We start from the raw sequence: 13,022 nt of genomic DNA, 5'->3' as shown, positions 1-13,022 counted from the left end.
TATGTTACCAAGGAAATCAAGAGAGAAATTGAAACCTTCCGGGAAACGAATGAAAATGAACACACAACACAAAATTTATGGGACACAGTGAAAACAGTCCTGCGAGGGAGTTGAGAACACTATAGACCTACCTCAGGAAGCAATAAAAATTTCTAACTGACTATCTAACCTCACAATTTGAAGAACTAGAATACAAACAAAAAGAAAAGCCCAGAGCAAGTAGAAGGAAAGAAATAGTAATGATCAGAGCAGAAATAAATGACGTTGACTTCTGGTCAAGATGACGTTGTAGATAAACGTAGTATTAAATGCGGTGTAGGTAAATTGCGTCCTCCCACAACCACATCAAAATTACAACTAAACTACAGAACAACCATCATTCAAAACCGCCTGAAATCAAGCTGAATGGAAGTCTTACAACTACAGAATTAAAGAAGAAGCCGCATGGAGACTGGTAGGAAGGGTGGAGGCCCGGAGGCGGGACAGGGCTGGCCCCACACCCACGTGTGGCGGATAAAAATTAGGAGGATACCTCGGCTGGGAAGGTACTCCCTGAGCACTCAGGGGTCTCCGTCTCACACCAGGCGCGCTCCTTAGGGTTCCAGTGCCAGGAAGAGAAGTCCCCATAACTTCTGGCTGGAAAATCCAGTGGGAACTGAGGCTCAGGGAGGCTAAGGCAGCTGGAGCCCTAGGCAGCTCCTCTTAAAGGGCCCACGCATGGACTTACTTGGACTTGTTCCCTCTAAGGTCAGAGGGGAGGCAGCTTGAGTGGCGCCAGAGACATATGGGGAAGAACTGAGCTGTTTGGCATTGGAGAGGGGGCTTTCTCCTGGACAGACGTGCTGTCAGAGGTCTTTGTTCCTTTGGTGAACTCTTCCCTGGGGCGGCAGACAGCCGCCATATCTGGAACTCCAGCAACCTGTTTGCCTCACCCTGGTGATTCCCTGAGGCCCTGCCCCACCCAACTTTCAGGCCCACCCAAGCTATTGCCAGTTGGTTAACTATAGGATTAGCCTGTCTTGGATCCTGCTTCAGGTTTTCCTAAATTCTTTCAAACAAGCAGCATCTGGTCTCAGCTAGCCCCATACCTTTCGTTAAGTAATACATAGAAACAAACACAGGGAGGTAGCCAAAATGAGGAGACAAAGAAACGGGTCCCAAATGAAAGAACAGAACAAAACCCCAAGAAAAGAACTAAGCAAAATGGAGATAAGCAACCTAACAGATGCTGAGTTCAAAATACTGATTATAAGGATGCTCAATGAACTTAGTGAGAACCTCAGTGAACTTAGGCCCTTAAGAGCATAAAAAAGGACCAGTTAGAAATGAAGGATGCACAGTCAGATATGAAGGAGGCACTAACTGAAATAAATAATTTACACAGATTTAATAGAATAGTAAAGACAAGAAGCAAACCATCGATTAGGAATATAAGGAAGCAAAAACTCCCCAATCAGAACAGCAAAAAGAAAAATAATCCAAAAAAATGAGGATAGTGTAAGGAACCTCTGGGACAACTTCAAACGTGCCAATATTTGCATCTTGGGGGTGCCAGAGGAAGAAGAGAGAGAACAAGAAATGGAAAACCTATTTGAAACAATAATGGCAGAAAACTTCCCTAACTCGGTGAAGGAAACAGACATAAAAGTCCAGGAAGCACAGAGAGTCCCAAACAAGATGAACCCCAAGAGGCCCACAGCAAGACACATCATCATCAATATGCAAAAGGTTCAAGACAGAGCCCTGGCCAGTTTGGTTCAGCGGTTAGAGCGTCGGCCTGCGGTACAGAGAGACCCGGGTTCGGTTCCCGCTAGGGGCATGTACTTCGGTTGCAGTTTGTCCCGGGCCCTGGTTAGTCGTGCGGGTGGCAGCCACTCGATGTGTCCCTTCACGTCGATGTTTCTCTCTCTCTCTCTTCCTCTCTCTCCCTCCCACTCTATCTGTACAAAAGATGGAAAAATATCCTCGGGTGAGGATAAAAAAAAAAAAAAAAGACAGAGAGAATATTAAAAGCAGCAAGAGAAAAGCAGTTAGTTATCTACAATGAAGCTCCCATAAGACTGTCAGCTGATTTCTCAAAAGAAACTTTGCAGGCCAGAAGGGAGTGGCAAGAAATATTCAGAGTGATGAAAAGCAATGACTTACAACCAAGATTACTCTATCCTGCAAAGCTGTCATTTAGAATCGATGGCCATATAAAGAGTTTCCCAGACAAGGAAAAGCTAAAGGCGTTCATAACCACCAAACCATTATTATATGAGATGCTGAAGGATCTTCTTGAAGAAAAAGATAAAAAAAATATGAACAAACAAAATGGCAATGAATACATATCTACCAACAATTGAATCTACAAAGAAAATGAACAGAAACATTCTCATAGATATAGAGAACATTTTATTGGTTGCCAGATGGGAGGGGCGTTGGGGGAATGGGTGAAAAGGGTGAAGGGATTAAGAAGTACAAATTGGTTGCTAGACTGACAAACCTCAAAGGGAAGGGGGGTTAGGGGTGGGAAGAAATAAACCAAGGAACTTATATGCATATATGCATAACCAATGGACAAAGACAATAGTGTGGGAAAAGGCAGGAGGGGGGCGGGAGTCTGGAGGAGGCGGTCAATGAGGAAAAAATGAGGAACATCTGTAATACATTCAACAATAAAGATTTTTTAAAATAAAGAAATAAATGACATAGAGGCTGAAAAAAACCAATTCAAAAGATCACTGAAAACAAAGAGCTGGTACTTTGAAAAGATAACATCAGTGGACCCTTAGCTAGACTCACCATGAAACAGAGAGGACCCACCAACACCACAGAAATACAAAGGATCATTAATAAATACTATGAACAATTATCTGCCAACAAATTGGACAGTCTAGACGAAATGAACAAATTTCTAGAAACACATAATCTCCCAATACTGAACCGGGATGAGATAGAAAACTTGAACAGACCAATAACAACTAGGAAATTGAAGATGTCATCAAGAATCTCCCTGACAACAAAAGCCCAGGCCCGGATGGCTTCATGGGGGAGTTTTACCAAACATTCAAAGAAGAACTAACATCCATTCTCGAACTATTCAAAAAAAATTCAAGAAGAAGGAACACTTCCAAACTCGTTTTATGAAGCCAGCATAATTCTAATTCCAAAACCAGATAAAGACACTACAAAGAAAGAAAACTACAGGCCAATACCCCTGATGAGCACAGATGCCAAAGTCCTTAACAAAATATTAGCAAATCGGATCCAGCAATACGTTAAAGAAAATAATTCACCATGAACAACTGGGATCCATCCCAGGGATGCAAGGCTGGTACATTATTCAGAAATCAATAAATATGATACACCACAGAAACAAAATGAAAGATAAAAACCATATGATCATATCAATAAATGCTGAAAAAGCATTCGACAAAATCCAGCATCCATTTCTGTTAAAATCTCTCAGCAATTTGGGAATAGAGAGATCACATCTCAACATAATAAAGGCCATATATGAAAAACCTACAGCCAACATCATACTCAATGGGCAAAAACTAAAAGCATTCCCTTAAGAACAGGAACAAAACAGGGATGCTCACTTTCGCCACTCTTATTCAACAGTACTTATTAAGTACTGGAAGTCTTAGCCACAGCAATTAGACATGAAGCGAAATTAAAAGGGATCCAAATTGGAAAGGTGGAAGTGAAACTGTCGTCGTTCGCAGATGACATAATATTATACACAGAAAACCCTAAAGACTCCATCAAAAATCTATCAGACTTAATAAATGAATTTGGCAAAGTAGCAGGATACAAAATTAACAAAAAAATTGATGGCATTCTTAAACACCAGTGATGAACTTACAGAATGAGAAACTAAAAAAACAATTCCATTTACCATTGCAGCAAATAAATTAAGATACCTAGGAATAAGCTGAACCAAAGAAGTAAATGACGTATTCGCAGAAAACTACAGGACATTTAAAAGGGAAATAGAGAAAGACATAATAAAGTGGAAGCATGTACCTTGTTCATGGATTGGAAGAATTAACATCATTAAAATGTTCATACTATCCAAAGCAATCTATAGTTTCAATGCAATCCGTATTAAAATGCTAATGACATATTTCACAGAACTACATATACTTCAAAAGTTCACATGGAATCAAAAAAGATCCCAAATAACCAGAGCAATCTTGAAAAAGAACAAAATAGGAGGGATCACAATACTGGATATCAGGTTATACTGCAAATCCATTCAAATCAAAACAGCCTGGTACTGGCACAAGAACAGTCATATAGATCAGTTGAACAGAACAGAGAATTCAGATATTGACACAAGACATTATACTCAGTTAATATTTGCCATAGGAGGCAAGAGTATACGATGGAGTAAAGACAGCCTCTTTAATAAATGATGTTGGGAAAATTGGACAGCTACACACAAAAAAATTTAACTAAACCACCAACTTACACCATACACAAGAATAAACTCAAAATGGATAAAAGACTTAAATGTGACTCGTGAATCCATAAAAATTCTAGAAGAAAATGTAGGCAACAAAATTTCAGACATCACAGGCAGCAGAATTTTCATTGATACAATGCCTAAGGCAAGAGAAACAAAGGAAAAAATACATGGGACTACATCAAACTAAAAAGCTTCTGTACAGCAAAAGAAACTAGCATCAAAATGGAAAGGGAACCCACTATATGGGAGAGCATAATTGCCAATGAAACATGAGATAAGGGGTTAATTTATAAAATATATACAACTCAACAAAAGGAAAACTAAGAACCCAAGTGAAAAATGGGCAGAGGATCTAAATAAACACTTCTCCAAATGGGACATACCAATGGCCAAAAGACTTGATAAAATGCTCAACGTCACTAATCATCAGAGAGATGCAAATTAAAACGACTGTGAGGTATCATCTCAAACCTGCCAGAATGGCCACCATCAACAAATCATCAAACAACAAGTGCTGGGGAGGGTGTGGAGAAAAGGGGACTCTAGTGCATTGCTGGTGGGAATGCAGACTAGTGCAGCCACTATGGAAAACAATATGGTGTTTCCTCAAAAAATTGAAAATTGAACTTTCATTTGACCCAGTGATCCCACTTCTCGGAATATACCCTAAGAAGCCTGAAACACCAATCAGAAAGAATATGTGTACTCTTATGTTCACAGCAGCACTGGTTACAATTATTAAGATCTGGAAACAGCCCAAGTGTCCATCAATAGGTGAGTGGATAAAAAAGCTGTGGTGCATATACACAATGGAATACTATGCAGCTGTAAGAAACATCTCTTATCCTTGGAGATGACATGGAGGGACCTGGAGAGTATTATCCTAAGTGAAATAAGCCAAGCAGAAAAAGACAAATATCACATGATTCGCTTATTTGAGGAATATAATGAACAAAACAAGTTATGAACAAAATAGACCCAGAGGCATAGAAGTAGGGTACAGACTGAAAAACCTCAGAAGGGGGTTGGTGGGAGGGGAATGGAGAGATAAACCATAGAACTTATGTGCATGTATGCGTAACCATGGACATAGACAACAATGCTGGGGATGCGGCCGGTGGAAGGAGGGGTTGGGAGGAGAGTGTCAATGGAGGAAAAAGGAGAAACATCTGTAACAAAAGTAAATTTAAAAAAAAAATTTTAATACAAAACATACCTAGAGACATAGAAAGGAGTATGGTTCAGACTGATAAACTTCAGAGGAGGGCAGTGGGGGGAGAAATGAGATAAACCAAAGAACTTATCTCCGTGTGTGCGTAACCACAAGACATAGAGAACAATGCTTGGGGTGAGGGGATGGGATAGAGTGGAGAGTGTCTGTGGGGGAAAAGAAGAAACATCTGTAACAAAAGTAATAAAAGATAAATAACGAATTAAAAAAAAGAATAATTTACCAAAAAATTATGTTAAGTATTTTATATCTTCAATTCATAGATTATGGCGACTTCTATTTAATTTTTTAAAAATATTTTTATGATTTCAGAGAAAGGAAAGGGAGAAGTATAGAAATATATATGAGAAAAACATCAGTCATTTGCCTCCTGCGCACCCCCTACTGGGGATGGAGCCCATCACTGGGGCATTGAGCCCATAACCCCAACATGTACCCTGACCAGAAATTAAAGCGGAGACCTCTTGGTGCATTTGGAATGACACCCCACCAACTGAGCCACACTAGCCAGGCTGTTTAATTTTTTCTTTTTTTAATCCTCACCCAAGGACATTTTTCCATTTTTTGTTCAGGTAGAGTGGGAGGGAGAGAGAGGAACAGAGAGAAAGAGAAACATCGACATGATAGGGACGGATCGAGTAGCTGCCACCAGCACGACCCAACCAGGGCCGGGGACAAATTGCAACCAAGGTACACACCCTTAGCGGGAACTGAACCCGGGTCTCTCTGGACTGCAGGCCGACGCTCTCTTCACTGAGCTAAACTGGCCAGGGCTGTTTAATTTTTTTGTTAATAGAAGGCAGAAAACTCTTGTTTGTTTCATTTATTAGGTATTATGCCCTAATATGTGTAATTTACTGAACATGATTGAATAGAACATTTTGCTTTGCTTTAATATTATCTGATTCTAAATGATCTAGATTGTTTGTTTCCAAACATCATCTACAGACTTTTTTTTTTTAATCCTCACTGGAGGATATTTTTCCATTGATATTAAGATAGAGTAGGGAGAGGGCGGGGGAAGAGAGAGAGAGAGAGGAAAATATCAGTGTGAAAGAGATACATTGACTGGTTGCCTCCCACATGACCCTGACCAGGGTCCGGAATCGAACCATAGCTGAGGCACGTGCCCCTGACTGGAATTTAATCTGGGACTCTGTGTTCCACAGGCTGATGCTGTAACTGCTGAGCCAAAGTAGCCAGGGCCATCTGTAGACTTTTTTAAAAGTTAAGACTTCTCGGCTCTTCCCCCAGACACTCTGATTCAGTAACTGACACAGGGGGATCTTCTTACTGTTTTAAAAAGCTCTCCAGCTTTTTTGCCCTGCCAGTGTAGCTCAGTGGTTGAGCGTGCACCATGCGCCAAGAGGTCGCCGGTTCACATGGCCAGGTGGTGGGCCCAATCCCCAGTGGGTGGGCATGCAGGAGGTTGCTAATCGATGTTCTCTCTCATCGATGTTTCTATCTCCCTCTCCTTTCCTCTCTCTCTCAAATCAATAAAGAAAAAAAAAAAATTTAAAAAGCTCTCCAGCTTTTAGAACTACTGGTATAAGCAAACAAAAAAAGAACATGACATTGTGAACTTGGGACATTCCTAGACGTTGGCTGTTGTCTTAAATCTTATATGTAAGCTTTCATAAAAATAGAGAGATATAGGGAAGTTTGAAGTCTAAAATTTTAAATCCCAATATTTTATTATGACAAATAATACATGTGTTTAGTCCCCTAAAAGTCTGTTAATTGCCTAAGATAATTCATTAAATGAAATTCACATACAAAAGAAGCCTCATTTTTACCATAGTTTTAACATCTTTCTTTTTTTTTTAATCCTCACCTGAGGACATTTTTGCATTCATCTTCAGACAGAGCAGGAGGAAGAGAAGGAGGAAGAGAGAGAAAGAGAAACATGGATGTGAGAGAGACACACCCACAGGCTGCCACCCACACAATCCTTTACCGGGGCTGGGGACAAATTGCAACCGATGTACATTCCCTTAGCGGGAACTGAACCCGGTCCACAGGCCGATAGTCTAAGTGCTGAGCCAAACCAACCAGGGCTAGTTTTAACATCTTTAAGCAACCTTTTTTCATTTTTTTCTACCAATTGTAGCAGTGACTAATATGATGAATTCATTTAAATTTTACTTTTCTTTATGTTGCTTAAAGTATTTATTGTTACCACAATAAATTTTGGTACAATTTCTATGGAGGTCAACTGACAATATCTCTCAATTATAAATGCCCATGGCCTTTAATCCAGAAGTTCTACTTATAAATCATCATTCTGTGGCTATATAGTTGATCTTCATTATTCATAAACTCTAATTTGCAAATGTTCCTACTTGCTAAGATTTATTTGTAACCTTGAAATCAATATTCATAGCACTTTTCTAGTCATTCAGACATGCATGAGAACAGAGTGACGAAAAATTTGTCTCCCCACGTGTATTCCCAACTGAGGGTGGACAGGGAGTTGCTCTGCCTTCTGTTTCAGCTCTCATAGTTCATTTTGTGGCCTTATTAGTGTAACGTTTTTCACATTTTTTAATGTATTTCCCTATTTAAAATGGCTACAAGCATGCTGTCTAGTTTTCCTGAGCGCGAGAAGGCTGTGATGTGCCTTATAAAGAAAATACATGTGTGTTATAAACTTGGTTAAGGTATGAGTTATGGTGTTGTTGGCCATGAGTTCCATGTTCATGAATCAGCAATATATATTAAATAAGGTGTCTTTACTCAGAAATACACATAAAACGAGGTTATTGATCAGTTGAAAAAGAGGCTCACAGGACCCTAACTCTGTATTTCCTTTGGGAGCAGTATTCACTAATTCATTTTTTGCAACAACTTTACAGAACATAGCTACTGCAAATAAGAAGAATCACTATACTTGCAAATGTGTAAAATGCTTGTAACAAGGTTATTTATTGATATATTATTTGCAATAAAAGATTTAAAACAACCTAAATGTTCAGTAGAAGACTAGTTAAATAAATTGTGGTACATCCAGACATTGGAATGTACCAGACAGTGCAATGAGGCTGTTTTTAAAAAATGAAAAAAGAAAACAACTGGTATGGAATAATCACTGATCTAAAGTGAAAGAAAAGACATAGTAAAGAGCTATAGAAGTCAGGGTGGGTGTGCATATGCATGTGTGTGTGGATAATTGCTAGAAGTTGAATAGAGTGTCTCAGAAAGTGAACTCAAGGAAACTAAGAACATCAGTTGCTTGCAGCATAGCTGAGAGCTAGAAGTAGGAAATAGAGAGGCATTTCACTGTCTCCTTTTGTATCTTTCAATTTTATACCATGTAAATGTACAACCTCTTTTAAAAGTTTATTTTTTTCTAATGAGCACAAAAGAAAACAAAGATTAAATATAAACTAAGTAATTAACAGTTGAATAATTTCAGGATAATTTTGTATTTTTTAGTTCTTATCAAGTATTTGTAATTCAGAAAGATAATAGTACTAAAGAATATGTTAGATACCAATGCCGTACCTTTCATTAGAGTAAGGTTGGGTATAATATTTGCATTTATGCCTAAAATATTACTGCATTATATTATCTTGATGTTGATATTACCTGTGAAGCTATAAGTAGGTTAACTTTTCTTTCTTTTTTTTTAATCCTCACCCAAGCATATTTTTCTGTTTATCATCAGATAGAGTGGAAGGGAGGGAGAGAGAGAAGGAGAGAGAGAAACCAATGTGAGAGAGACATCTACTGGCTCCCACATGACCTGACCAGGACTAGGGACGAACCGCAAGTGAGGCACGTGCCCCTGACAGGAATCGAACCCACGACTCATTGGTCCATGGGCCAATGCTCTAACTGCAGAACCAACCTGGCCAGGGCAAGTTCTTTAACTGTTCTAACAGTTGGACAGTTTGAAAATTGCATGTTCAGTTTTTAGCACCTACAAACACACACACACAAAACTATGCTACTTTTTTAAATGTCAGTATAGCAAGAAAAGTTTTGTTGTGTTATTATTGTTATGCGTTAAGACAAAAAAACTTAAAAGAGGGGGAGCCCCATTTCTATCCTAGGGTTGTCTATTATCTGCACATTTGATCTAGAATGAGAGGTATATTAGTGAAATGGAAAAACAAAATTATGATTGCTAAAATAAAATCAACTCATTCTAAGTTATTCCCTTCCTCCTACTAAAAATCAGTTGTTTTTATTCTGGATTTATGATTTCTAATTTTTTTTAAATTGTTTTTTGCAGTTACCCTGCAGTTTGTGAATTTTTACAGAATAATAACTTGTTGTCAATAATCAGAGCCCATGAAGCCCAAGATGCTGGGTAAGTTATATTAAAACTGTACCAAATATCACTGCAGAGTTTTGCCTCTAATGTCATGACATAAGGGCTTTCATCTCTCTTTTAGATATCGAATGTACAGGAAGAGCCAAACAACAGGCTTCCCATCACTCATTACTATTTTCTCTGCCCCCAATTACCTAGATGTCTATAACAATAAAGGTAAAGGAGTCCTGTGATATTTGAGTTTGAATTTGTGACTAAATGTGAACTCTAGTTTAACCATATGTATATGTATGGGTATTTTTAATATATATAAATTTTAAATAAGGAAAAAAGAGATTTTAATTGAAATAAAGGCCAAGAAACTCAGAATTTAGGCCACTGCTTGGTTTTCATCTCCTGAGGATTATCGAACTGTTTGTGAGTATAAATAATGACCATAATAGGTCTGATTTATACTATTGAATCAAAATATAAGAAGAATAAATTATTCCAGTTTAAGTTGGAACTGTCAGCATAAATTATTGGTTTTAGTGAATTTAATTTATTTATAACAATACCACAGTAAAATATCACCATTTAGTGTTTTAAGGTTTGTGCATTATTAAGCTGTTTTTGCTCTTGTTAAAGAATGGCACAGGTAGAATGAATACTATACCAAAGTGAAAAAAACTTAGTCCACACTGTTCCAGAAACTTGTAGTGTGATTTTAGGTAACTCACATAATCTCTCTAAACTTCAGTTTCCCATATAGGAAAAGAGGATTAACTATACAGATGTCTTTCAGTGCAGAAATTCTATTTCTAAGACTTTATCCTGTTAACATCTTTTTTAAAAGTTTAACTTTTATGAGTCATAATTACTAAGTTTTGTATCAGGGCAGTGGTTCTCCTAAAAACTTCATGCCTCTATAACTATTTTGTTGTCTATAAAGTATGACTATAAAACAATAGAACTTTCAAACAAACATGCCAGAACATATATATCCAAGTGAGCATTGTCCCTTGAAAGTAGTTACCTTGGGAGGCTATACACTTTTTCCAACAATACTGCCATCATTCAGAACATTTTTGGAACTACTCTTTTGGCATTGCCTTCAGAGTCTGCGACACATTCTTTTGATAATATCCACAATGATGGGAAATCTTCTTCCTTTGAGGGTGGATTTGATTTTTGGGACAGCCAAAAGTCATTCGGAGTGAAGACTGATAAATAAGGTGAGTGATCAAGCTAGTTGATACCATTTGGGGTCAGAAACAAGGTATGATTATAAGGTAATGAGACTGGTTTTCCTTGTGTTGCTTATAAAATGGCTCTGGAGGCAGTTCTAAAGAGGAGTTCAAAAACATTTTGAGTAATGGCAGCATCTTTGAATTGATTGTAACTTAAGGCAGCAAGGTGTATTGAAAAGGGCACTAAGCTAGGTGTCAGAAGTCCTAGTCTAGTCCTGCTTCATTTTAAATTCAATTGACAAGATAACCTCACTTTGCATTTGAGTTTATTTCACATTTAACAATACTTCCCTGAGACTCAGTTTACCTTTAAAATACCTGTCATACAGGGTTGGGATAATAAAAATGAAGTTTAAATCATCAGTCATTGCCCTGGCCAGTTTGGCTCAGCAGTTAGAGCATCAGCCCCCAGACCAATGAATCCCAGATTCGATTCTTATCAAGTGCACGTACCTCGGTTGTGGTTTGTCCCCAGCCCTAGTCAGTTCGTGCAGAAGGCAGCCGGTTGATGTGAGTCTATCACATCGATGTTTCTCTCTGTCTCTTTCTCCCTCCTTCCCTCCCCCTCTATCTAATGATAAATGGAAAGATATCCTCAAGTGAAGAATAAAAAAAAAAATCATCAATCAAACTGTAAATTGCTATAACACTATAACATTTTACTGTTATTGTGCCTGGTGTGATTACATCAGAGGACCACACTCATCTGATAAATAAGGTCTGTGTGTTTGTAGTCGGTGGTTTCTTAAGTCTCATTACTTTATAGTCATACCTTGTATATGTAGTTGGGGAGAGAAGTTTTAAAGAGGTCCACAATATACTTAGTATTTACTCTATTTCAAAGTAAACTATGGAATGACACATCACATTTAAATTGAATTTGGATCAATCATCTTGGTATATCTTTCAATGATTTGTTGTCCATATTTTAAAAGTATTTTTTTGACTTAAGTTCTTTCCCAGCCTTATGTTTTCTTTTCTAATCGTTCTTTTCTGAGTCTTATCTGCCTTACAGTTCTCTTCTTCTCCCTAATTCCATTTTTTCTTATCTCCTCCCTCCCTAATATTTCCAATATATTACCAGTTTGATTTTGTTCTTGTCTCCTCTCTTATGAATGGCATGCACTGCTTGTGTTGTTAAACTTCCTCAAGGACACTTAGTGTTTCTGGTCTTCATGTTTGTGAAGACTTTCCTTTCTCACTCCTTTTCGAAACCTTCCTATTATGACTATTGATTGCCCAGTGGGTTTATCATGTGCTAAGCTGAAACATGTCACCTAAATCAGAACAACTTTACTAACTCCATCTTGCTTTTTGCACTATTCTAATCTTGTTTTATTCTTGATTATTACTTTAGTAAACATTTATTTATTTATTTTCCTCACCCGAGGATATTTTTCTATTTATCTTTGGGTAGAGAGACAGGGAGAGAAAGGGAGAGAGAGAGAGAGAAACATCGATGTGAGAGGGACACATGGACTGGTTGCCTCCCACACGACCCCAACCAGGGCCGGGGACAAACCGCAACCGAGGTACATGCCCTTGACCAGAATTGAACCTGGGATTCATTGGTCCACGGGCCGACACTCTACCACTGAGCCAATCTGGCCAGGGCGCTTTAGTAAACTTTTAAAGTCACAGTTCATTCTACCTGTTTTCTGTCGACTTTGACATAATTGGTAACTTTATCTTGAAACAATCTTATTTCCCTTGGTTGTTTCTTAAGCATTTTGGGGGGGAAAAGGCAGAAAATATGGCACCTGAAATAATCTGTGGTGGTACTCAGTTGCTCCCCATGCAAGTACCTCTTTTCTTAAAACAGGCAAC

General features: G+C 38.3%; 1 protein-coding gene across 5 annotated transcripts in view; it reads left to right on the top strand.

The window, feature by feature from the left end:
• The window catches only part of PPP3CC (protein phosphatase 3 catalytic subunit gamma), a 159,819-nt gene that overhangs the window by 117,327 nt on the left and 29,470 nt on the right, over positions 1-13,022 (top strand). For all 5 annotated transcript variants that reach the window (XM_036281742.1, XM_036281738.1, XM_036281741.1 and 2 more), the window contains exons 7-8: positions 9,925-10,002; positions 10,088-10,182. In XM_036281742.1, coding sequence (XP_036137635.1) covers positions 9,925-10,002; positions 10,088-10,182 — 173 coding nt within the window. The remainder of the gene's footprint in view (positions 1-9,924; positions 10,003-10,087; positions 10,183-13,022) is intronic.

This window comes from Molossus molossus, unplaced genomic scaffold (genome assembly GCF_014108415.1).
Source record: "Molossus molossus isolate mMolMol1 unplaced genomic scaffold, mMolMol1.p scaffold_m16_p_4, whole genome shotgun sequence".
Classification (NCBI taxonomy): Eukaryota; Metazoa; Chordata; class Mammalia; order Chiroptera; family Molossidae; genus Molossus; species Molossus molossus.
Note: the sequence above shows the minus strand (reverse complement) of the source record. Positions and strands in the feature narration are given on the sequence as shown.